At 45.8% G+C, this 24,633-nt stretch overlaps 1 protein-coding gene across 1 annotated transcript in view; it reads right to left on the minus strand.

Moving 5' to 3' along the window:
• NRXN1 (neurexin 1) overlaps nucleotides 1-24,633 on the minus strand; it is a 1,090,172-nt gene that overhangs the window by 602,487 nt on the left and 463,052 nt on the right. The window contains 1 exon segment of the mRNA XM_044428877.1: nucleotides 1,894-2,332. Coding sequence (XP_044284812.1) covers nucleotides 1,894-2,332 — 439 coding nt within the window.

The raw sequence follows: 24,633 nt of genomic DNA on the forward strand, positions 1-24,633 counted from the left end.
GAAGTGCAACACGAGCCAAGTCAATTTAGCCAAAAGACCATTTGCCTAAATTGCCAAAATGGGACTTTCCTCCTAGATTTCTCACTGCTTCTTCTACTTTTTTTCTTATTATAAAAAATCTGCTAAGGAAGGGAAGGCAGCACAGCCATGCAATAGCTGCTGACTGGAAGAACCCTCAGGCTTGTAACACGGACTACTACAAATCACAGGAAGAGGCAGAAAGAAGGACGCTGTGTGTGTGTTTATGTGCATGTAATAAAGCAACATGGCTGCTGACCTAGCATCCAAGAGTAAAGAAAATTAAGAAACCTTCTTTAGAAATGTCACAGCTCTTTCTTATCTATGGGCACCACTCTGTAGTGGATTTGCACGCTGCCTAGACATCCATAAGAGTAATAGATTGCAAAACATGAAGAGCGTAGCTTAGCAGAAAATAGATTGGCAGTTCATAAATAGGGTTCTGGAAGGTCTTCCGTTTGTCTGGCAGAAACACGCATAGCTCATCTGGATGCACTTCTTAAAAGAGTAACACATTACTGAGTGCCATCTATGATTGTTGGTTTTGTTATGAGTTAAAGCTGCAGACAGAAACCTCAGGCACACGGTCCCTCTCTCCTTTCAGCTTGGTCACAAAGAAGAGGTAGGAAGCATCCCCTTTTAACCATGCTCTTTCTTCAAAAATGGACAAGCTGTGCTTAATTTAAACTATGATTTAGCTAAACAAGCTAAGATCAAACTGTGGTTTCTCATCCTTGTTTGTTCAAACAAGTGTTATAGTTAAAACTGGAAAGTACAGTGGGTTTAAAATAAAAGTGAGTAAGCTTCTGATCTCCTTCTGAATTACAGGAGAAGACAATCAATCGCTACTTGCCCTGATGGCTCTATGCTACCCCCAGGACCAAAAGGACTTCAGGGGGGAGGTACTGTTCCAATCATGTCCTTTACCTTCCCCACAAAAATCTTCTGGAAGGTCCCCTAATTCTCCAGAACAGATTTTGGGACTAGGATATATACAGTGGGAGGAGAAATTCAGTCTGCCAGCAGTGTCTCTTTCACTGGCAGAAGAACACCCTTCCATATAACCCAGTTGTCCCCATGCCGAATATCTTCTAAAGAGATGGTGCTCTGTATGCCAAATCAGTAATTGAATCAATTTACTAGTCTATTGGGTTGATGGTGGCATTACACTGTGAAGTCATTGGGTGCGCCTGTATCTGAGCAGAGTTGGGTCCAAGTCGTTGAGGGCCTTTGGAAAAGGTACATTCCAAAGGTACATTCCATCAGAGAGTCCAGCTTCTCACTGCCTTTGCCACCAGCTGCTCTGGCTCCTCAGCCCCTCTCTCATCATGGCTACTGTTTGCTCAATGCAGGGGAGCCAGGGAGCTGCCCCTCCTATCTCTTACCACCATTATCACTACCACCCTACCTTCCCCTATGGTTCATCAACAGATGGCAGGTGAGCAAGCCAGTTGCAATGGCCAGGAGGAGTCCAGGGGGCTCTTGTGGGTGGCCTCTGCTGGGGTGAAGGCCCTTGGCAGGTGTCTAACCGTGCCTACCTAGATGCTGGCCTTGTATCTGGGAGGAAGTTGGGAGTTCCTATTGCTGTCTGCTTTTAACAGAGGGATGCAACAAAGTTTTTCTGCAGGGTCCTGTTTTATACTTCAAAATACCCAAAAACACCAATTGCAAGTTGAGTAGCATTTCTCCATCAGAGAATTGTTCCTCTGCTCACTCTGGAAATCAGCTGTCCAGGGGCATTAAAAACTTGTCTTTTATCTCAAAAGATACATCACTGTATAATATTAGTAATAGCCAATGGATCATCCAATGCCATTGCGCATTGTTTCCAGTGTACAATAATGTAAACGGGTGGACATTTCTGCCAACACTTACCTGACCGTCCATCTCTCTGGAAGTCCACATGGTACCATTCTCCATCATTCACCTTCTTTTGCAAAGCTCTTATTTTAATTGTACCAGATCCCATGTCTAGCAGGAGGTAGAGATGTCCGTCAAGCATCTCAATAGCAAAGAAGTCCACTTTCACCATTTGTGGGTGCTTGGCATCTTTCTGATGTCGTGGTTTGCCATGGCTGAAAAGGATCAGCCCATTTGGCTCAGTAGTACGAAAGTCAAATGATATTGATCCTGTTTTCTTGGCATTCCACTTTGGCAAGGAGATGAAAGATTCTGGCGTTTCAAAGGTGATTGGATCTAAGGTCGCCACATTTTCACACTTAAATGCTACAATACCGTGGATCTTCATCTTAGGATCTCCTTGTTTGGCGAGTCGAGACAATTCCAGTCTTACATCGTTGTTCTTATACACAACCTGCAAGCAAAGGACAGTGATGATCAGAATGGACAACTGCATAAACAGAACTGAATTGTGGCTTCAAGAATCACACACTTCATCAAATTTCACATTCTCAAGATGAGTGATATTTATTTATTTTTATTTATATGCCGTCCCATAACCTGAGGAAGATTATAACACCTTTCTCCTCCTCCTCCTGTACTACACCCTGCCCCAGAATTTGCCTTGTCCCTCAGCCTGCATTCGTTCTTGACTCAGTTACTTGGTATTAAGTTAGCACGACTCTTTCATTCCTTGAGACATCATCCAACCAACACAGTTTGCTTCCCTTCCCCCTCAGGCACGACACATATGCTGAGGACTTCGAGGGATCATTTTACTTCCTTATTCCATCTCCTACAAAACATTGTAATGCCTTACTCAACAGCTTATATTCCTGAGGAGCAGGATAAGGAATTCCACCCAAAGTAGTGCTCTTATTATTGTAAGCCATCCTGGGATGATTTCCACATAGGGCGGAGTAAAAATATTTTAAATAAATAAGATAAATAAATGCAGTAACTTTCAAAAGTGTGATGGTCACTTCAATGAAATGTAGTTCTTGGCATGTAAAGGTTATTTACACCTTGGCTAGTTAAGATATTTGGCCACCATGTGTTGGCCACCAGTACGCCATTTTAAAAGAGAGGAAATGGCTTTCTAAGCTTCTGATATACAGGAGTAGCCATAAAGTTTCAGCAATCTGAAGAGCTCTTGTTCTTTTCTACCTATTGCGTCTTGCCTTGACCAATGTCTCTAGTCCTTGCCAGTGGCAAGTGCAAGTCAGTTAAGTGACAGGAGTAACTGACATAACACCTCATCCAGTTCTGTCTTCTTGACAACATTGGCTGGGTTTAGACAACAGGCTAATAAACCCTGATGAAGGACCCACAGGGCACGACCCAAGACAAACCATGGGTTCTCTTCATGGGTTGTTCATGACGAACAAGCCATGGCTTGGTAACACAGCTAGGTCCAGACAACAGGATAACCCATATTTCAAGAAACTGTGCTTCAACAACAAACCATGGTCAATTATACTCACCCCTTGAGTGTGGTCTCTCCTATTGTCTGAACCCAGTCACTATCTTCAGGATGATTAACATACCACACTCCAATATGGAGGCTATCAATACAAATGACTGGTAGGAAATGGCAATTCCCACTCATATGGTACTCTCCAAACTGGGGTGATCAACCTCAGGCTCATGGACCAAATCCAGACACCACTGGAATAGGGTCCCTAAGAGATCCTTCAAATTTGTATTCAACCCTTGAGCTGCAAGAGACTGCAACCCCCATTGTACACAGTCAGGCATATCTGTGCCGAAATGTTATGGCCTGCAGTTGTGGTGCAACCAACCCAGTGCCGTTGCAATCATTTGGTTCTTGGTACGTTTCCTGCTTAACTCCAATGGAGGAAGCACAGTAATCAAGAACTGCAACAACATTGTTCCAATGAACTAAATCTGCCCTGCCCCCTCCAGGCACAACCCATATTATAACCTCTTCTCCTTTTAGGGAGAGACCTGCAACATGCTTATGGCAAGAGTCCAGCCAGGGAGCAATATAAAACCCTGCTGAAGAACTCTTGGAGTTCATTAGGTTTCATGGTGGCACTGAATTCAGCAACTGAAGTTCCTGATTACTGCCCAGTTCCAGTGGTCCCTCTTTACATGAAAACACTGCCCATATTTTGCCCAATTCTATTTAAAGACTGCTTCTTGCACATGTTTTGATATGAATGAAAGATGCTAGTGTTATTCGCCTAGGATCTCCAGAAGTTTAATGTTGGAATTATGGGTAAACACAGGGCTTTTTTCGTCATAAAACGCACCGGAATGGCATTCCAGCACCTTTTTTTCATGGATTTTTCCAAGTGATAGTGCTGGGCGTAGCAGATCGGCGGCAGAAATCATTAATGTAGTGCCTGCGGGCTGTTTTTGTGTCGGCGCTGATTGTCGGCGCTGATTGTGAGGGGGTTGCTCGGCTTGGGATGGGTTGTGTGGTCACGTGCTTACTCAGCCAGCGGCGACCATTGTGTAAAAGTGTGACCCCAAGACGTGAGTTCCGGCACCTCTTTTTTTACAAAAAAAGTACTGGGTAAACATAACTGTATTATGTTTCTGTCCTCTGTAAGAGAGGACAGGACCACCTTAGCTTGATTAGTTTATGAACATGGTTCTGCCTAGCTCTCTGATAGGGCACATAATACAGACCAGAGAAGGATAAGTTATGGGTGGTTAGGACTGCGTTTAGGAAAGAGTGGCTGCTTGACCAGGGGACTGGAAGCAGGTCAAGTCAGAGATTTTCATCTTTTCTTTCATCTCCAAGAAAGACTAAGGTGTGCACATTAAAACAAGACAAAACACTAAGGATGTTGGTTGCAAGTAGCACAATGTGTATATTTTTTACAGAATGGCACCCCAAAAGTATGCAGATCTAGTGTGATTTGGGTAAATCAGACCAATGGTTCAAATCGGTACCTGAAAACAAGTAGACATGTGTGCAAATTGCATGAGGACCGTGTGCTTTTTGGGTGCAGATTTCTGCAAATTGGCTGATCTTATGCAAACTTCCTTAGCATGTTTTTTTTTTTTTTTGAATGTGTAATGCATGGTCCATCTCAGAGCTGGACATCCTAACATTGGCTTAGCCCACACCACAGCAAGCTAGTGCCAACAAAGGGTGGCTGAAATGGAATCTGGAAGGCTGCATCATGAAAATGCGCTGAATTTTCACCCTCCATCGCATCCCTAGGGGTGTTTATTTATTTATATTTATTTATTTGGGTATTTTTACCCCATCCAAGACCCAGTGGGTCTCTGGATGGCTTACAATTGTGGTGTGTTGCTCTTGTGTTTGTTCTGTGTGCCTAAATATGAGAAAGGGCAGCATGGCTTGTGGACAATGTGGTATAGGAGGGAACTGTAGTGTTGGCAGGAGGGCCATGTTCACTGGAAGAGTATGTGCTTTGCCTGGCTAAAGAGCCACATTCAGCAACTTGGCAGGGCCTAAATGCTCCAGACCCATTGCCAGTGACTGTAGACAATATTGTGCAAGATCCATCCATGGTCTGATTAAGTATTAGCAAAGATTCCAGTGCTTCCTGGATCTGTCCACCACCCCTGACCATGAGAGGTGTAACAGGAAGCCCAAAGTTATCACTGTGCTCCCAGAACTGGAGAAGAGGTCAATGTAGCTTCCGTCCTTCACCTTCTCCTCTACTCTGGGCATCCCTAGCCTCCTTCTGAGAGCCTGGAAGCCACGTTTGTTATCCTGGAGCAGAAATCATGGGCACTCTTAGATAAGTAGGCTGAGCCCAATCCCTTGCTCTAAGGCGGCCGCTCACGCATTTCCATAAACTGTACATACATCACTGAGGGGGTGGGGGAGGGGCAGCAGCAGGAGCAGAGGGGAACATATATGCATAAAATTCATGTATACTAATTAATATTCTTGGATAAAATTGATAAAGAGCTACTATAACTGAAAAAGAAATGCATCCATCCTAGTGGGGAAGACCATGGCCTCTGCCTGTGGACCTTCCCACTCCATCTGGTCTTCAGATGCTTCCTGTTGGTGGGCGACTTCAAGGCCCCTCCTACTCTTCCTTCCAGTGGTCCGTTGACTTTGAGCTGATCAGGGACTGAAATGCGTTTCATACAGAGGACACTTTCAGAGAGAGGACTATCCTCTGGCAGTCTTTTAAACAGAGAGAGTCACCTGTAAAGTAGGGCACGTGGCCACCCTGTCTCACATTACCAGAAGCATTGGTTTCAATAATAGCTTTTATAATATACAGAGAAGTGGGAATAGGGAGAAGGGTGATAATATGGTGGTGTGGAGGGGGGCTGCTTCTATCCCTCCCTTTCACTGCATATCAGGCATGACAGGTCTTTAGGTGGCGTGCATTAAAGACAGCTTTGTTATTCCTCCACTTAATCACATGCGCTTTAGTTAATTCACCCACTTAATTATGAGTTCTTGCTCTGAAAATATTTTTAGTTTAAAATGATCTTTAATTCAAATAATTGGAGGGGGGAGGTTCAATGAGATATCTTTTCAAGAATTAAAGCATGCGGTGAATTTGCTTGCCTAAAAGATTTCTGCACACTTCTATTTTGCTGATTTAACAAAGTGTTAGATTTCTTGCTCTTCTAAACCTGTTATCACTTCCTTAAGCCTTCCCCTCACCTATATACAATGTGCCAAGGTCAGACTATAAAGTGAACTCGATTTGAGCATCGTTTGGGAGTGTTGTCCTTGAAACTAGGACATGAGAGCAACCTTGTTAGTTAGGAAGCAATGCCACTACAGCCAATATCAAGAGAAGCAAGGCTAGCCCAGAAAAAGCAGAGAGCAAGTCACTCGACTTAATTCTTTCCAAAAAGCAAAGACTGATGGAGGATTATCTTGATGAATTTGAAAGATGATGTTGGATCGAGATTTCATCAGTTAATCTCACAAGTGTTCCTCTTCCAAGACATTCATACATTTTCTTCCAGGATTCAGAGAAAACTGGACACATTACCCAGGCAATATATAAATGGTTTTTCTACCATCCATCCATATTTTACATGTTCTTGTTTTTGAGAGCATTTCTTAGTCAAATATTCCATCAATTCTGAAGATTTAAAAGTTACATATATGGTACAGCTGCTATACTTAGATGGGAGTGCAGAAAAATGTAGCAGGTCGAAGGATACTTCCTAAACTTCTTGTTTGTTGTTGTTGTTGCTGTCAAGTCATCTCTGACTTACGGCAACCCTACGAATGAAACCCGTTCACGGATCACTGCCTTGTTGTGGCGAGGGGGCTTGTGTAGCTCAATGAAGCTATGAGCTATGCCGTGCAGGGCCACCCAAGACGGACAGGTCATAGCAAAGAGCTCTGTCAAAACGTGATCCACTGGAGAAGGAAATGGCAACCCACTCCAGTATCTTTGCCATGAAAACCCCATGGACAGTACCAAAAGGCAAAAGATATGACGCCGGAAGATGAGCCCCTCAGGTTGGAAGGTGTCCAATATGCTACTGGGAAAGAGCAGAGGGCTAGTACTAGTAGTGCCAGAAGGAATGAAGCGACTGGGTCAAAGCCGAAAGGACACTCAGTTGCAGATGGATCTGGTGGTGAAAGGAGAGTCCGATGCTGCAAAGGTCTATACTCCATAGGAACCTGGAATGTAAGATCCATGAATCAAGGCAAGCTGGATGTGGTCAAACAAGAGATGACAAGACTGAACATGGACATCTTAGGAATCAGTGAACTAAAATGGACAGGAATGGGTGAATTTAATTCGGATGACCATCAGGTATACTACTGCGGGCAAGAATCCCTCAGAAGGAATGGAGTAGCCTTCATAGTCAATAAAAGAGTAGGAAAAGCAGTACTGGGATACAATCTCCAAAATGACAGAATGATCTCAGTTCGAATCCAAGGCAAACCATTCAACATCACAGTAGTCCAAGTCTATGCCCCAACCACTGGTGCTGAAGAGGCTGAAATTGACTGGTTCAAGGAAGGCCTACAACACCTTCTAGAATTAACACCCAAAAATGATGTCCTTATCATCATGGGGGATCGGAATGCTAAAGTAGGAAGCCAAAAGATAACTGGAATAATGGGCAAGTTTGGCCTTGGAGTACAAAATGAAGCAGGGCACAGGCTGGTAGAAGTTTGTCAAGAGAATACGATGGTCAGAGCAAACACTCTTTTCCAACAACCCAAGAGTTGACTCTACACATGGACATCACCAGACGGTCAACACAGAAATCAGATTGACTACGTACTCTGCAGTCAAAGATGGAGAAGCTCTATACAGTCAATAAAAACTAGACCAGGAGCTGACTGTGGCTCAGATCATGACCTTCTGGTTGGAAAATTTAGGCTTAAATTGAAGAAAGTAGGGAAAAGCACTAGGCCACTCAGGAATGACCTAAATCATATCCCTGATGAATATACAGTAGAGGTGACAAATAGATTTAAGGAATTAGATCTGATAGACAGTGCCTGAATAACTATGGACAGAGGTTTGCAACATTGTACAAGAGGTGGCAACTAAAACCATCCCAAAGAAAAAGAAATGCAAGAAAGCAAAATGGCTGTCTGAGGAAGCTTTACAAATAGCGGAGGAAAGAAGGGAAGCGAAAGGCAAGGGGGAAAGAGAAAGATACAGCCAATTGAATACAGCATTCTAGAGAATAGCTAGAAGAGATCAGAATGCCTTCTTAAAGGAACAGTGCAAAGAAACAGAAGAAAACAATGGAATAGAGAGGAGCAGAGATCTCTTCAAGAAAATTAGAGATATGATGGGCATGATAAAGGACCAAAATGGCAGGGATCTAACAAAAGCAGCAGAGATTAAGAAGAGGTGGCAAGAATACACAGAGGAAATGTACAAGAAAGAGCTTAATGTCCCTGATAACCACGATGGGGTGGTCACTGACCTCGAGTCAGACATCCTGGAATGTGAAGTTGAACAGGCCTTAGGAAGTCTGAGCAACAACAAAGCTAGTGGAGGTGACAGTATTCCAGCTGAGCTATTCAAAATCTTAAAAGACGATGCAGTAGAAGTGCTACAATCAATATGCCAGCAAATTTGGAAAACTCAACAGTGGCCACAAGATTCAGTTTACATTCCAATTCCAAAGAAGGGCAATGCCAAAGAATGTTCAAACTACCACACCGTTGCACTCATTTCACATGCTAGCAAAGTTATGCTCAAAATCCTAAAAGCTAGGCTCCAGCAGTATGTGGACCCAGAACTACCAGAAGAACAGGCAGGATTTTGAAGAAGCAGAGGAACTAGAGATCAAATTGCCAACATCCACTGGATCATGGAGAAAGCTAGGGAGTTCCAGAAAAACATCTACTTCTGCTTCATTGACTATGCTAAAGCCTTTGATTGTGTGGATCACAACAAATTGTGGCAAGTTCTTAAAGAGATGGGAGTACCAGACCATCTTATTTGTCTCTTGAGAAACCTATATGCGGGTCAAGGTGCAACAGTGAGAACTGGACACGGAACCACTGATTGGTTCAAAATTAAGAAAGGAGTTCGGCAAGACTGTATACTGTCGCCCTGCCTATTTAACTTATATGCAGAGCACATCATGAGAAAGGCGGGGCTAGATGAATCACCAGTTGGAATTAACATTGCCCAGAGAAATATCAACAACCTCAGATATCCAGATGATACCACTCTCATGGCAGAAAGTGAAGAGGAACTAAAGAGCCTCTTGATGCAGGTGAAGGAGGAGAGTGCAAAAATTGGCTCAAAACTCAACATTAAGAAAATTAAGATCATGGCATCCGGTCCCCTCACTTCCTGGCAAATAGATGGGGAAGAAATGGAGGTAGTGACAGATTTTATTTTCCTGGGCTCCAAGATCACTGCAGACGGGGACTGCAGCCAAGAAATTAAAAGACGCTTGCTCCTGGGGATGAAAACTATGGCAAATCTAGACAGCATACTAAAAAGCAGAGACATCACCCTGCCAGCAAAAGTGCATATAGTCAAGGCTATGGTTTTCCCAGTTGCAATGTATGGCTGTGAAAGTTGGACCATAAGGAAGGCTGAGCACTGAAGAATTGAGGCCTTTGAATGGTGGTGCTGGAGGAGACTCCTGCGAGTCCCTTGGATCGCAAGGCGATCAAACCGGTCAGTCCTAGAGGAGATCAGCCCTGATTGCTCTTTAGAAGGCCAGATCCTGAAGATGAAACTCAAATACTTTGGCCACCTAATGAGAAGGAAGGACTCCTTGGAGAAGAACCTAATGCTGGGAACAATTGGCAGTAAAGAAGAAGGGGACAGCAGAGAATGAGGTGGCTAGACGGAGTCACCGAAGCAGTTGGTGTGAACTTAAGTGGACTCCTGGGGCTGGTGGAGGATAGGAAGGCCTGGAGGAATGTTGTCCATGGGGTCACGATGGGTCGGACACGACTTCGTGACTAACAACTACAAAAATGAATGAAAGCCCTTCCGAATGTCCTATATCTGACAGCCCTGCTTAGCTGTCCTAATTCAAAGCTGTGGCTTCCTTTATGAAGTCACTCCATCTCTTATTCGCTCTCCCTTTTCTTCCCCTGCCTTCATCTTTCCCTAGCACGAGAGTTTTGCCTTCTCATGATGTGTCTGAAGTATGGCAACCTCAGTTTTGCCATTTTTGCTTCCAGGCACTGGCTTGAGTTCATCTAGGACCCAGTTGGTCATCTTTCTTAGCTTTCATGAAATCATAGCTTTCATTTGAGAAGAAAGAGAACCAAAACCAGAAAGATACTTGCAAGTTACTGCATTGTAACTTCCAATATCCCTCACCATTGCTGTGCTGGATAGGGCGGGTGGAAGTTGCAACAACTGGTGGGTCACACTTCCCATCCCTACCTTATAGGAGTATCAAAGGGGATGCTTTTCCCTCTTTCCAGAAGAAGGCACTTTGGCTGCAGGCACTACCACAGGGGGCCCTTGGGGGCATCTCTTCCTCTCGGTCAAATGGCGATGCTCACTCACTGGGCAGAGAAATCCCAACAGACTCACTTGGGCCTTGGGTTGGGAGAGATCCTTTCCCCATGACTGAAAGAGTGCAATGCTCTATTCAGCTCTGCCAAAGATGGTGGCTGGATTGCAGGGAAAGCCGTATGAGGAGAGACTGAGGGAACTGGATCTTTTCAGCCTGGAGAGGAGGAGACTCTGAGGGGATCTGTTGGTGACATATAGGTATGTGAGGGGGTATCACTTGGAGGTGGGTAGAGACCTGTTTTCCCCTCCTGAGGAGGCGAGGACATGCTCTAATGGAGGCAAGCTGAAGGAACCAAGGTTCAATTTGGATGCCAGGAAGTACTTCCTGACAGTAAGGACCCCTAGGGTATGGAATGGGCTTCCACGGGAGGTGGTTGAAGCCCCATCGGTAAGGGTGTTCAAGGATAGGCTGGACATGCACCTGGTAGGCATGGTATGTCATGAGTGGAGCCGGCTGGAGTTGGGGGTCAGAATAGATACCCCAGGAGACCACTTCTGACTTGCTCTGTTTCTATGTTTCAAATCCCCAAGGAGAGGTCCATGTCGCTTCCTCCTTTGTGCAAGCATTGACTTCCCCCTGCACCTCCAGTACTTGAACGGAGCAACACTGCAGCTAGCCAACCATGCTGTTGGTCTGAGCCTGTTGTTCTCCTCCCTTGCCATGTCTGACTGGCTGATTGCTCCTTTCCACCAGCACAGCCAGCTTGTCGCTGCCTGGCTCCCCACTCCCAAATCCTCCTTTGGTAGCCCGGATCACAGCAGAGCAGCCACAAGCAAGAAGGCAAGGCTGAGATGTGTGGCTATTCCATCAAGAGAGAAGGAAGGAGGCAGGGGGTGAGAGAGAGAGGTGGAGGGCCACACTAGAGAGACTGGGACCTACCAGGGGCCCACAGGCCTGCAGTGAAGAACACCAACCTCACCACTGAGACGTTTCACATCAGCCTTCATCAATCACCAGCCCTGCTAATAACAGCTGAGAGCCAAATTCTCTCTACATGTCCTGCTCAAGTGACACCCTGTCTCATGCGGGCAAAAATATCTGGTCTGACTTCCAAGCAGGACACTGTTCAGTGAGTGAGCAAGTGACACACGTCTGTGAAACGATTTGCGCTCATGGTTGCCAAGGAAGCACTGAAGAAAAACGGCCCAGACATCCACAACCGCCACGATGACATCTCCAGACTTGTGGGTGGACATCTTACATCCTAATCTCTGCCCTGCAAAAAACCTTATTACTCCACATGGGTTTAAACACCATCCTTAGGTTATAACGTATGGCGGTTCTGACTTTCCTGTGGACAACTGCCTTGGAGTTCTGTTGTTAAGCTGGGTGAATAAACATGGCTGCAGACACCCACTTGGAGGTCTGCAGCTGCAGAAAGAAAATGATTACACATCTAAATGTATGTTTAATTGTGAGAACAGTCTGGTGGGTGACCACGCATGCCCAGTACTGGTTTATTTATGAGCCTAGGAGAGAAGCTGGGAGCGCTTTGATAAATCCACACAATTTCTGAGCGGGTCGTTTTACATCTCAGAGGTAAATAAAGCCTGGAAGAATTGTGTTAGTCTTGACAAAACTGCCTATTAGAACACTTAACATTCTTTCCCTTTTGCTGCACATTGACTTTTAAATTATATTTGTGTCCTTCAATCCAGAAATCACTAGAAAGTTTTAAATGAATCCATAAATGTAATCTCTCTTTTGGATAGATATAAGATACATGATAGCTAGCTGGGTAGATAGATGCCTTGAATGGATCAGTGTAAAATGGAGGGATAGAAATAATTGAAATAAATGATAAATTTGTTCAGGCACTTTTGGACACAAACATTTTCTTTTATCAAGCCATGCTCTAAGTGTCTCATATACGTGAGATGCAGTAAAATGAGAAGAACTATATGCAAGTTTAGACCAAGAAAAAGGCCTGAAAAAGCTGACTGGGGGATGCTGAGTGTTTTAGTCCATGGTTCTGCCTAACATTGCGTAGGGCCGCTCCTGAAAGCATCCAGACATTGTAGAGGAATGCACTTTGTTGTTGTTGTTGTTGTTAGTTGCCAAGTCATGTCTGACCCATCACAACCCCATGAACATCATTCCTCCAGGCTCTCCTGTCCTCCACCATCCCCCAGAGTCCACTTAAGCCCACACCCACTGCCCCAGAGACTCCATCTAGCCACCTCATTCTGTGTCGTCCCCTTCTCCTTTTGCTGTCAATCGTTCCCAGCATCAGGGTCTCCTCCAGTGAATTGTTCCTTCTCATTAGGTGGCCAAAGTGTTTGAGTTTCATCTTCAGTATCTGGCCTTCTAAAGAGCAGTCAGGGCTGATCTCCTCTAGGACTGACCGGGTTGATCGCCTTGCGGTCCAAGGGACTCGCAGGAGTCTCCTCCAGCACCACAATTCAAGGGCCTCAATTCTTTGGCACTCAGCCTTCCTTATGGTCCAACTTTCACAGAGAAGCTTTTGTTCCATACCATGTATTGTGTGCAACACCTTAGACGAAATGCTGGAAACTTCTAGGAAGGCTGGGCTGGCCTGACAAAAACCGAGGAATGCTCAAACAGGGCTACTGGAGGGCAGGAGGCAAGATGTGGAAAGCAGGCATGCCCCTTGCTTCCTCACCCTGGTCCTTGGTTCTCACCTCCACTGGTTGCTTCCCTCTTTGCTTCTCACATTCATAGATTCATTAAAAGCAAATGTATTTGAATAATGCAAACAAAAATAAGGACTACTATGCAGCCACTGTGCATTTATGTATTACACACTGCTTTTCAAAGGAACGTTTTCTCCAAGTGGCCAAGGGTTCACACCACAAAACAAATGGTGTTCCTATACACCTTTGCTAAGAAGTAGATCCTGCTGTGTTCCTGGTTTCTACCCTGAGCATTTTCACCAGAGCAGAAGGGAGAGTTTGTGTGATTAAATGACATACAACTTTGGGGGGCACCAAATGTGCTGATGCATAGTTGACTTGCTACGGCTCAGAGTACATTTAGTGAGTGACACTAAAATTCTCTAGCAGCTTTATTTAAATAATGCATATTCCAGCAGAGCAGGGTAAATTCTGATAATACACTCCACTAATGCATTTAAAGATATGGAGAACTATTAACTAGAGACAATAAAATGACAATGTTTATTGTTTCAGCAACAAAGCAATGTGACTATTTCCTGCATTCAGTCTCCATAATGCTTAAGGGTAGATAATGCATCATACATTTTAAGAGCTTCTCCCCAGAAATGACAGCTGCAGTTAATGCAAACTCTCTCTCTGTATATGTATGAGTGTGTGTGTGTGCAAGTGTGCACACATTCATTAATAATCCTTAAAAAAAGAATAAGAAAATCATTTGCCCACGGAGTGTATAATGCAAAAGCAAGCAGAAAACATACACTATACACACTCTTCAATTTGACCTGTTTCCCTTCTCTTGATTCTTTGTAATACAAACGCTGTATGACTACTTGAATTTTCTAAATCTCTGGCACCAGATGAAGCCAGTCAACTCAGCCTCTTCCCAGGACTGTGCTGCTTTAGGGAAGCTCTCCTCTCCCAGAGGCATTAGATAACATTCAGAACTACCCATGAGGCAGGAATTCAACAGATGCAGCACTCCTCCTCGCAGGAGTATAAGTAAGGCAGTACATGCCCTCCAGGTTTCAGCCCAGACCTATCCAAGCTGCCAAATGTATTTGGGGATAAAGTTCAGGTCAGTGGATATACTTTTAGAAGCTTAGACTAAAATTCGGAGCAGATTCCAGCCCACTAACACTGGAACCACAACTTCCCCCTGTCTCAACTGCTCTCTCCCCAGGCTAGAAAATGGTAGTGGAATTTCTCCTCACTGAGTGAGCTTTAAAAGCAGATGAAGGTGGGTGCCTTGGCCAAGTAGGACATGCTCATCACAGTGGCCCTGTTGTTACCCCACCCCCAAAGAAAAGTCCCCATCTAGCAGCTGCATTCTCAACACCATCAGTTCTATCAGTTTCATCTCCATCTTAGGTTGGACTTTTCATGGAATCATAGAATAGTAGAGTTGGAAGGGGCCATGAAGGCCATCAGGTCCAACCCACTCATGTTGCAGGATACCAAGTTACACCATCCCACTCTGATGGGTGTCCAGTTTGTTTCTTTGTTTTTTAAAATGTGTCTAGTGTGGGAGAGCTCGCCCCTTCTCTAGGCAGCTGGTTCCACTGCCACACTGCCCTGACAGTGAGGAAGCTTTTCTTGATATTTACCCTGAATCTGGGTTGTCACAGCTTGAATTTATTATTCCATGTCCTACACTCTGGCGTCAGCAGGAAGAGATCCTGACCTTCCTCTTTGTGACAGCCTTTGAGGCACTTCTAGAGGGGTATCATGTCCCCCCTCAGTCTTCTCTTCTCAAGGCTGAACATGCCCAGTTCTCTCAGTCCCTCCTCAGAGGGCAGCGTTTCCAAACCCTGGATCATTTTTGTTGCCCTCCGCTGGGCCCCTTCTAATTTTCCTGCATCTTTCTTAAATCTTGGTGCCCATTATCGGACACAGTATTCCAGATGAGGTCTGACTAGTGAGGAGCATGGGGAGCTATTACTTCTCGTGATTTGGAAGTAATACTTCTCTTAATGCATCCCTAAATAGCATTTGCCCTTTTGGTGGCTGCATCACATTATTGGCTCATGTTTAGCATATCATCCATAATTATTCCAAGATCTTTTTCTGTTTCAGTTCTGTTGAGCCACATATTCTCCATCTTGTATCAATGCATTTGGTTTCTTTGCAAACCTAAGTCTTAATTCCCCTTTCAAGACCAAACTTCCCCAAAGTACTTTGCATTGCAATGGGGAACAATATTTCGCTTTGGGCAGAATTCATTTCCCTCCCAGTTGACATCAGGACTGCAGCTGAGCTGAAGGGGAATGGGGAAGCCTCAAGTGGCTGGCAGAGCACGCCGGCATTTCTGCAGGAAAAAAATGCCAGTGGTGCATCTCAGCAAGCCCTGTATCCACCACACTGCGACAGAGAAAACATGTCCAAACCCGGTGACAACCATGGAGAGGTAGCTTTCAAAAAGTTTCCAAAATGCTTTGTGCAGGTGGGTTCAGAGGATGCTCAAGCATTTCTCTAAACCAGTGGGGAAAAGCCGTATCATTTCAAGATTTCTTCTGGCACCAAAGAAACAGCTCAAGACAGACCCTATCAAGCTCTCCTGAAAAAGCACTCCTCAATTTAAGAACTGGCAAGGAAAAGCACGATTCCCTGCAATTGTTCCAAAAGCACGGCCCATCACAGTTTGATTCGGCTGACAGGTGCTTTTGCAGGGGGCAGAGCGGAACGGGGAGCGACGAAAACGCCGCATCTGCATCTTCCGCTGCAGTTAACAAAGCTCACATCACAAATGCATTTCTGTTGCCTCTCTGTGCTGCCTGGCGCTGTCTGAATTAACATCTTAAGACACTGAAGAATAGCTTCTTATTTCGCTTCCTGTGGGGCAGCTGTGAAATGGCATATTCTTAAAAACATATTACAGTAGTTAAGTTTTGAAAATCAATGTTTTTAATAATGGCTTTGATAGTGGGGTTTGTTGCAGTGTGTTTCACCCTGCTGTGGGTATGAGTGCTTTAATGAACCGTTTAAAAGTACATACAGCTCGGTTATTGTATTAGATCTTTTCTTGCTCTCTTTTTTTTCCATAAGCCCCACTGCTTAAGTTGCTAGACTTGTGGATGCTAAGACTGCAGTTGCTATGTTTACTGTTTTAAATGAATGAGGGGGAAGAGAGTGAGTGAGTGAGAGAATGAGAGAGAGACTTCTGTTGCTTGCATCCACTAAATATATCTAAATTTCCCATGGCAAAGACTCTGGATTTTGCTGGCAGCAGCACTGAAATCAGTGTGCTAAAAACAAGTTGCTGCCACAGAGGCACAAAGGAGAGAGGATTTCCTCTCCCATGTTGAATTAAACCACAGTCAACAAAATTAGTTGGAAAATAAAACTGACAAGGAGGGGTGTAAAAAACACACCGAACAGGATCGAAGAAGGCGGAATGAGCTTTGTTTCCAGATACCATAAAAAATGAAGAGGCCCAAGGTCTGATGACTGTCTGAAAAAAATCTGTGTGCCTGCATGCACTGGTTATCCTAGTTTTGGAGAAATTTGGCTTGCATATGGTTTCCCTCATCCTCTCACACACTGTCTGCATGAAAGCCAGCATGATACAGAGTTGTGAGAGTTGTGCTATCAAAGCTTTTACTGCTTCTGAATCCATTTTTTTGCCTTTTCTGTTCAGGTATCCACTCCCTTAACACAGCCAAAGAATTCTATCAGGGAGCCCCACAACACTTCTGGCACCACACTTTCCCTTGAAGTACACTGCTCTTCCTCTTGCTGAAACTCCCTGCCCCACAAGCAATCACTGCCCCTTCCCTACCAAGTATTTCGTAGAATCATAGAATGGTAGAGTTGGAAGGGGCCAAGGAGACCATTGAGTCCAAACCCCTGCTGCTGCAGGACATCACGCTGCACCATCCCACTCAGAGGGCTGTCCAGTTTCTCTTGGAATGTCTCCAGTGTGGGAGAGCCACCATCTCTCTAGGCAGCTGGTTCCACTCTTGTATTGCTCTGATGGTGAGGACGTTTTTCCTAATGTTCATCCTGAATCTGGGTTGTCACCACTTGAACTGATTATTCTGTGTCCTGCACTCTGGCATCAGCAAGAAGAGATCTTGGCCTTCCTCTTTGTGACAGCCTTTGAGGTACTTCTAGAGGAATATCATGTCCCCCCTCAGTCTTCTTTCTCAAGGTTGAACATGCCCAGTTCTCTCAGCCTCTTCTCAGAGGGCAGTGTTTCCAAACCCTGGATCATTTTTGTCACCCTCTGCTGGACCCCTTCTAATTTTCCTGCATCTTTCTTAAGTCATGGTGCCCAGAACTGAATTTTTGAATGTTTGTGAACATTCTTTGTCAGAAACTGATTTAAATTGTGTATAATTGAACTAGAAAAGGCAAACTGGTGCCCTCCAGAGGTTCTGGACTACACCTCCCAGAAGCAATGACCACTGGCTATTCAGCCTGTAGCCTGTGGAAGCTGTAGTCCAGAACCTTTGCAGGGCATGAACTTGTCTTGCCTTGAGTTATTGCCAGGCATTAGTGGGTGTGCAGCAAACTCATCCCTGTGATAAGTTCATGCACTGTTAATTTTGTTATCATGACCCCTTGGAGCATCCATTATTGCAATGCCAAACTCTGATAACTGTCCACTGGTTTAGATGTAAGCATGCATGCACAGCAGTGTAGAAAGTGAAGAGGAACTAAAGAGCCTCTTGATGAGGGTGAAAGAAGAGAGTGCAAAAGTTGGCCTGAAACTCAACATTAAGAAAACTAAGATCATGGCATCCAGTCCTCTCACTTCCTGGCAAATAGATGGGGAAGAAATGGAGGTAGTGACAGATTTTATTTTCCTGGGCTCCAAGATCACCGCAGATGGGGACTGCAGCCAAGAAATTAAAAGACGCTTGCTCCTGGGGAGGAAAGCTATGGCAAATCTAGACAGCATACTAAAAAGCAGAGACATCACGCTGCCGACAAAAGTGCGTCTAGTCAAGGTTATGGTTTTCCCAGTTGCAATGAATGGCTGTGAAAGTTGGACCATAAGGAAGGCTGAGCGCCAAAGGATTAATGCTTTTGAATTGTGGTGCTGGAAGAGACTCCTGTGAGTGCCTTGGACTGCAAGGCGATCAAACCGGTCAGCCCTAGAATATATCAACCCTGACTGCTCTTTAGAAGGCCAGATAGTGAAGATGAAATTCAAATACTTTGACCACCTAATGAGAAGGAAAGACTCCCTGGAGAAGAGCCTAATGCTGGAAACAATAGATGGCAAAAGAAGAAGGGGACAGCAGAGGATGAGGTGGCTAGATGGAGTCACTGAAGCAGTTGGTGTGAGCTTAAGTGGACTCTGGGGGATGGTGGAGGAGAGGAAGGCCTGGAGGAATGTTGTCCATGGGGTTGTGAAGAGTCAAACACAACTTTGCGACTGAGCAACAACAGTGCATATACAGATTCCAATTGATTACTTATCTTCCTTTTCACCAGATGCATTCCTTTATGTGGTAGGGACCACAATACCTAACAGAACATCTCTCCCAACTGCCACCTACCCAGACACTAAGATCAGCCTCTGGGGCTGCTTCTGAGTCTCACCTTCACAGGAGCCTTGGCTGGTGATGACCAGAAGAAGGGCCTTTTCAGTGATGACACCCCGAATTGTGGAACAAATTCCTGCCTGGTGCCAACCTTACTAACTTTCCCATGCCAGCTCAAGGCTTTCCTCCGCTGCAGGGCACTTACTCAGTTGGGGCTTTGTTAGTGTTCAATCCAGGTTCAGTAAGGTTTTATCTTGCTTAAATTATTTGAATTTTATTTGGGTTTTAAATGTGGTTTTAAATCTTCTTCTGTGATAATTTCCCCCTAATGTTTTTATGTCATGGCACATTTTAAACTGTGCTTTACTGCATTGCTGTAAACCAGCCAGACAGCCTCTGCTGTTGGGTGGGATAGCAGTTAAATAAATAATGGTGCACATTTCTAGAACCTGAACAGTAGGAAATACTGGGCTGCTATTGCTGAAAAATAGAAAGAAGGGATTTCCTGCACTTTGTGGGAGTTGATGGGATTCTGGATGGGGCTCTGGGATGCCTCTTTTCTCCTGCACTATTTCTGTAATGACTTGGCCTTTCTTGAAGTTGCTTTTTACTAGCCAATGTATGGTGCTTCCCTTTTTGCCCAGTAGGGCAGATACTGTGGCCGTGGCGGGTAGGGAGAGCATCTGGGCAACGTCACACTGTGTGAATTCTTAAACCAGCCTTCCACCATTAAACAGCTGGTCTGACTGCGTCTCTCCCACACAAAAGGTTAAACCCTTTACCCAAGGTATTAATCATTTACAATTTTCAAGTTGCTGAAGGTTCACAGATTTCCCAGATCATCTGTCCAGTCTGGTCTCCCGAATAAAGGGTATCTTTTTTCTAATCGAGCCAAATGGAGACCGGAGAAGTTTTGGTACACAAGTAATCCAAGTGCACCCTTAACTCACAGTCCCCACTGATTATTTTTGCTCATCACTGCTGAAAACCAGCAACATCCGTGATTGATCTCCCAATTAAAGCTTGGAATGACTCTAAAATAAACCACCAGCCATGCTGCCATTTGTCTTAGCAGTTGTTGTGCAAACTGCCTTATCCCAGACAAAAACCTGACTTCCATTTTGCTCTGTTTCAGTCTGTCGGCTGGTTTATGGTTTGAAACTTCCCTGCTGTTCCATTGGGATCATTAAGCCGAAGCTGAAATTAGTCTTTTCCTTGGCAACCACCTGCCTGCACTGGCTTCCCAAGTACTGCCCAGTGCCAGGGCACGAAAGCGCTCGCCGGGGCCCAAACCTTATTCTGAGAAGATGCTGCACTGCACAGGAGATGCCGGTCAGTAAAAGAAAGGGCAGTTTGCAAAATGCAGGGCCGTGTGCTCTGTAGGTTATTTCAGGCTCCTGCTCCAGAAGGATGCGACGCAATGCCTCTTTGCAAGAGGCATCTCACAGTCCTTCTTAGGGCCACTGGACGAGTCAGTGTATCTGCCACCGTGGCAGGGAAGCCCAGTTCTTCCAGCTTCCAAGGCTCCCAGGCCATGGGCCATGCTGGGAGGCTTGAATTGGAGAAGCAGGGCCTAGTAGCCCAGCTAGCTGATGTGAGAGAAGAAGGAATGCTGGACTTCTTGAGGACAAAGGGTCAGAGATCCCCCCACACCCCCATGAAAGAGATTAATCAAAACAACCCTGCAGGGTTGATGACCCATTGTCCTGCAACACCTGGAAATTATTTCAACTATAGCACCTAGGAAACACAGACAAATCATTCACCTGTTACTCAGAGAAACAATATTTAAGGCCCAAGAAGCAATCTAGTACCCTTCCCAACATTAGCGTAAGCCTGGGAAACTCATCTTTCCCATAGTCACATGTTCAGTGAGAAATGGTATAAATATTAGGGACTTAGAAAGGAGAATCAATTTCTCTCTCTCTCGCTCGCTCGCTCTCTCTGGCAGAAAGTTCTTTCTCTCTATATAAATATAGAAAGATTGGGAGGTACTGGAAATATTTGCAATCTGGACCACCTGGAGCTAAAGCTTGTCCCTGTTCTATATTTTTCTGACGAATAAACTCTCCTTGCCTTTCTAAGTGCTGTGTGTGTTTGTGTGAATGCAAAACCAGGGCTTGTTTTCTCTGGTCGTGTGCATTAACCCCCTGCAAAAAGATCCCGAACCCTTCCAGGCAATCTGGAGAACAAGCACCTCTTTCTGGGCTTACTGGCCCTCAAGATTACTAGGCATAAAAGGGAGCCACTGGGAACAGGGCGACTGGAGGAGTCAGTGTATGGTGGGAGCTCAAGGGACCACTGGGGGGGCCTCAGAGGGAGGCATGGGGGCTGGACTCCCCAGCCACAGGTTTGCCCCCCCCGCACCACTGGGGTCTGGAACATGCTTACAGGGCTGCTCTGCAAGTGGATGTGGCATTCTAGGGTCCAGCGGATTCTGCCCCCCACGTCCTCGAGTCATCCCTGAAAAAGAGAAGCCAGTGCTGCATTCCGTCTTCCTTTCCAGCCAAGGCACAGCCCAAAGCTGACTGAGCTTCACGCTTGAAGACATTCTGGGCTGGAGCTCTGAGCTGAAGAAGGAGGAGGAAACGGAGCAAGAGAGCAATCTCTTGCTTCAAATAAGGGCTGGCAGGCAGCAACTTGCATGTGACCCAGAGCTGGGGGGGGGGCGACTGGGAAAGATGCGTTCCACCCTATGGTGGCCATCTCCTTACCTCCCCCATTTTTCTACACCACCTCCAGTATCCCCAGTTGGGCGGTGATCCAGAATCAATGCTACAAAGCATTAACCCGCGGTTCCTGCAGTGCAATCCTACACCTCTCCACTCAGAAGTCCCTCTGAGATTCAGGGTACCTACTCCCGGGTAACCGTGTATAACTTACAGCCTCATAACAGTTTTGCTTAATAAAATGTGAAGCTTTGCTCATAGCACCCACAGGTGGAAGAGATGCTTGACTTCTGACATTCCCTTCCAGTACTCTCCACAATTCCAACTGATGACTTAACCTTGTTGCTTCAGAATAATAATTATTTTACTACCCAGAACCCACCCTAGGTTGCTTGCTGCTGGCTAGCTCCTGGTTGCAGGCCTTTCTGCAGAGTTCCCCTTACACACAGTTTCATTCGCCTGGCTGACTCACGCTTTGAAATCTCTCCCCGCCCTGCTCATTCGTCTCCCGGGCAGATGGCCCGGGAATCCGAGGCTCAAATTAGCTGCATGAGCGGGCTCTGCTGTGCTTTAGGTTCCCGCCTCTTGCTTAGGCTGAACATTCAGCAAATGCACCTTTTGGCAGCATCCCTACCTGGCCAAGAATAGTAACTGGTGTGCACTGGCTTAGGGTCTAATGGGACTCCAGGTTATGCCACTGGTGGACCTGAGAGCATACACTGCTGCCACATCACTTCTTCTGCCATTGGTGTGGCATCCGAAAGGACAAGTCCTACCTTCACCGTCTATCCTTCATTCTCTACCTGCACCCCGTCCTACACACACACACACTGGAGTATACACTATCAACTCTTTTCCTGATTAGGATGTGAAGATGGGGTGTTCTGTGGTTTTGCTTTGCTTAGGCATGGGAGTTTTCACAGAATCCTAGAACAGTTGAGTTGGAAGGGATCTATCAAGCCATTGAGTCCCACCTGCTGCTCAGCGCAGGACTCCAGGTTCAAGCCTCCCTGGCAGGTGAAGGCCTCCAGTGAGGCAGAGGCCACAACCTCCCTAGGTCCTTGGCTCCACTGCTGTCCTGCTCTAGCAGTCAGAGGGGGTAGATTTCCCCCTTTTCTAGTCATCCCAAGCTGGCAGCTGCAACGCTGTTCCATAAATCCGTTTCACCACACTGAGAAGTAGAAATTAAGCGCATCACTGGAGGCAAATGCTTCAGGGGGCACATCCCTGATCCAGCCTCAGTAGCTCATGTGCTCCCCAAAACAGTTGCTTAGCATTAACGGGAAAGCCAGTGTGGTGCTCTGCTTAAGAGCATGGGACTGGGACTCAGCTGATCTGGTTCTAGTCCCTATTCAGCCATGGAGCCAACTGGGTGAGCTTGGGCCAGTCACAGACTCTCAGCCCAGCCTACCTCACAGGGTGGTTGTTGTGAGGCTAAGACTGAGATCAGCAGGAGGAGAATGGGGAAAGCTGCTTTAAGTCCCTTGAAAGGAAAAAGGTGGCATATAAATAGAATAAACTAAGTCATTCAGGAAATGCTCCTTTATTCTCAGATGCTCTTTCTGCCCAAGGGAGGAATTCTTCTTCAGAGGTGCTCCCATGGTTGAGGAGGGGGATCTAATGGTGGATGGGGCCAAAGACAAACAGCAGACCTGGCCCCATTCCCCACTGTACCAGCCCTGCTACAGCTTGAAGCTCTCATGGATTGTAACGAAGCCTTAGGAGAGAATGCCATACACTGAGAATAGGGTACATGCACCCAAAGGCCCTGGTAAGCCACCGAAGTGGCACACTGTTGTAGGACAGGGCTGGGGCTGGGGAAAGTGGTATGGCCACCAGGGACCCCCAGGGGGCTGCATTTCCCTCTTGGGTCTGAGGCTCTGCACCTTTGTCTAAGGGAACATCAGCCTCCAAGCTTCGCCCACATGGATGCCAACCAATCCAAGTCCAGAACCTTCTAGGAAGGCCCAAACCAATCAGCAGGGGGGAATCTGTACTGAAATCTGCCTCTAAAGTGCAATAGGTACATTTGAGTTGGGGCCAATCAAAACAATTTTCCAAGACTTCTGTCTTGGGGGAGCAGATGTGAAAGTGGCCTGCATTGCCTTCCTTCATTCGGCTTTCTCCATTTCAGCATCGAAGCTTAATCGAGGCATTTAGTTCTGCTGGCTGCTTCTGGTCTCTCCAGGCTGGCTATTATCACCTAACTCTTGGCATCTTTTCAAATTGCCCAAAGCTACATCTACTCCGTTTCATGTGGGCTTGTAGCTGAGAAAATCAGACTGGGACAGAGGCAAATCTTCCTTCAGCAAGAGGATTTTGGCTGAGGGCTGGGATAAAACATCCATTGTCAGCGTCCTTATTGTCAGGCTGGGCTCAGCCCTGGACACCTGCACTTGTTCGTGGGTCAGGGGAATCTGCACCATCAAGAGCAAATGATGGTGCTGAACTCCATCTCCAGAAGAGGTCCATCACCATAGAGGACCATGAGTTACTTCCATCAAATGGCAATGGCTAAGGAGACCTGCAGATCCAGAAGTCACCCACCACACCTGCCCACCTCCATGCAAGTCCTAAGTCTGACCTGCCCCAGTTGGTTTGCCAATAGTCTTCTCTCCTTCCTGAAAGGAGCTCCATGATTGAATCAGAAGCACAAGGAGCAGAAATTCAAGGTTCCTTGTCAAGCTACCTTCTCACTTGCTGATAAAGCACAGCGCGCTTAATTTCAAACATGAGAGGCTCTGTGCCTCGGAATTCTCTCCCGGTAAGTCCCAAGTTTTCAGAGCAGGATTTAGAAGCAGGGAATGATTTCCTCCATGAATGCTATCCTCCATGAATTTGTCCAGTTCCCTTTTAAATCCCCCCAGATTGATGGCCATTGCTTCACCATGTGATACTGAAGCCCACGGTTTAATCATGTGTCCCAAGAACCTGTCCAAATTTCTTCCCTAACATGTTGGC

This window comes from Varanus komodoensis, unplaced genomic scaffold (genome assembly GCF_004798865.1).
Source record: "Varanus komodoensis strain SLA01 unplaced genomic scaffold, ASM479886v1 scaffold2, whole genome shotgun sequence".
NCBI lineage: Eukaryota > Metazoa > Chordata > Lepidosauria > Squamata > Varanidae > Varanus > Varanus komodoensis.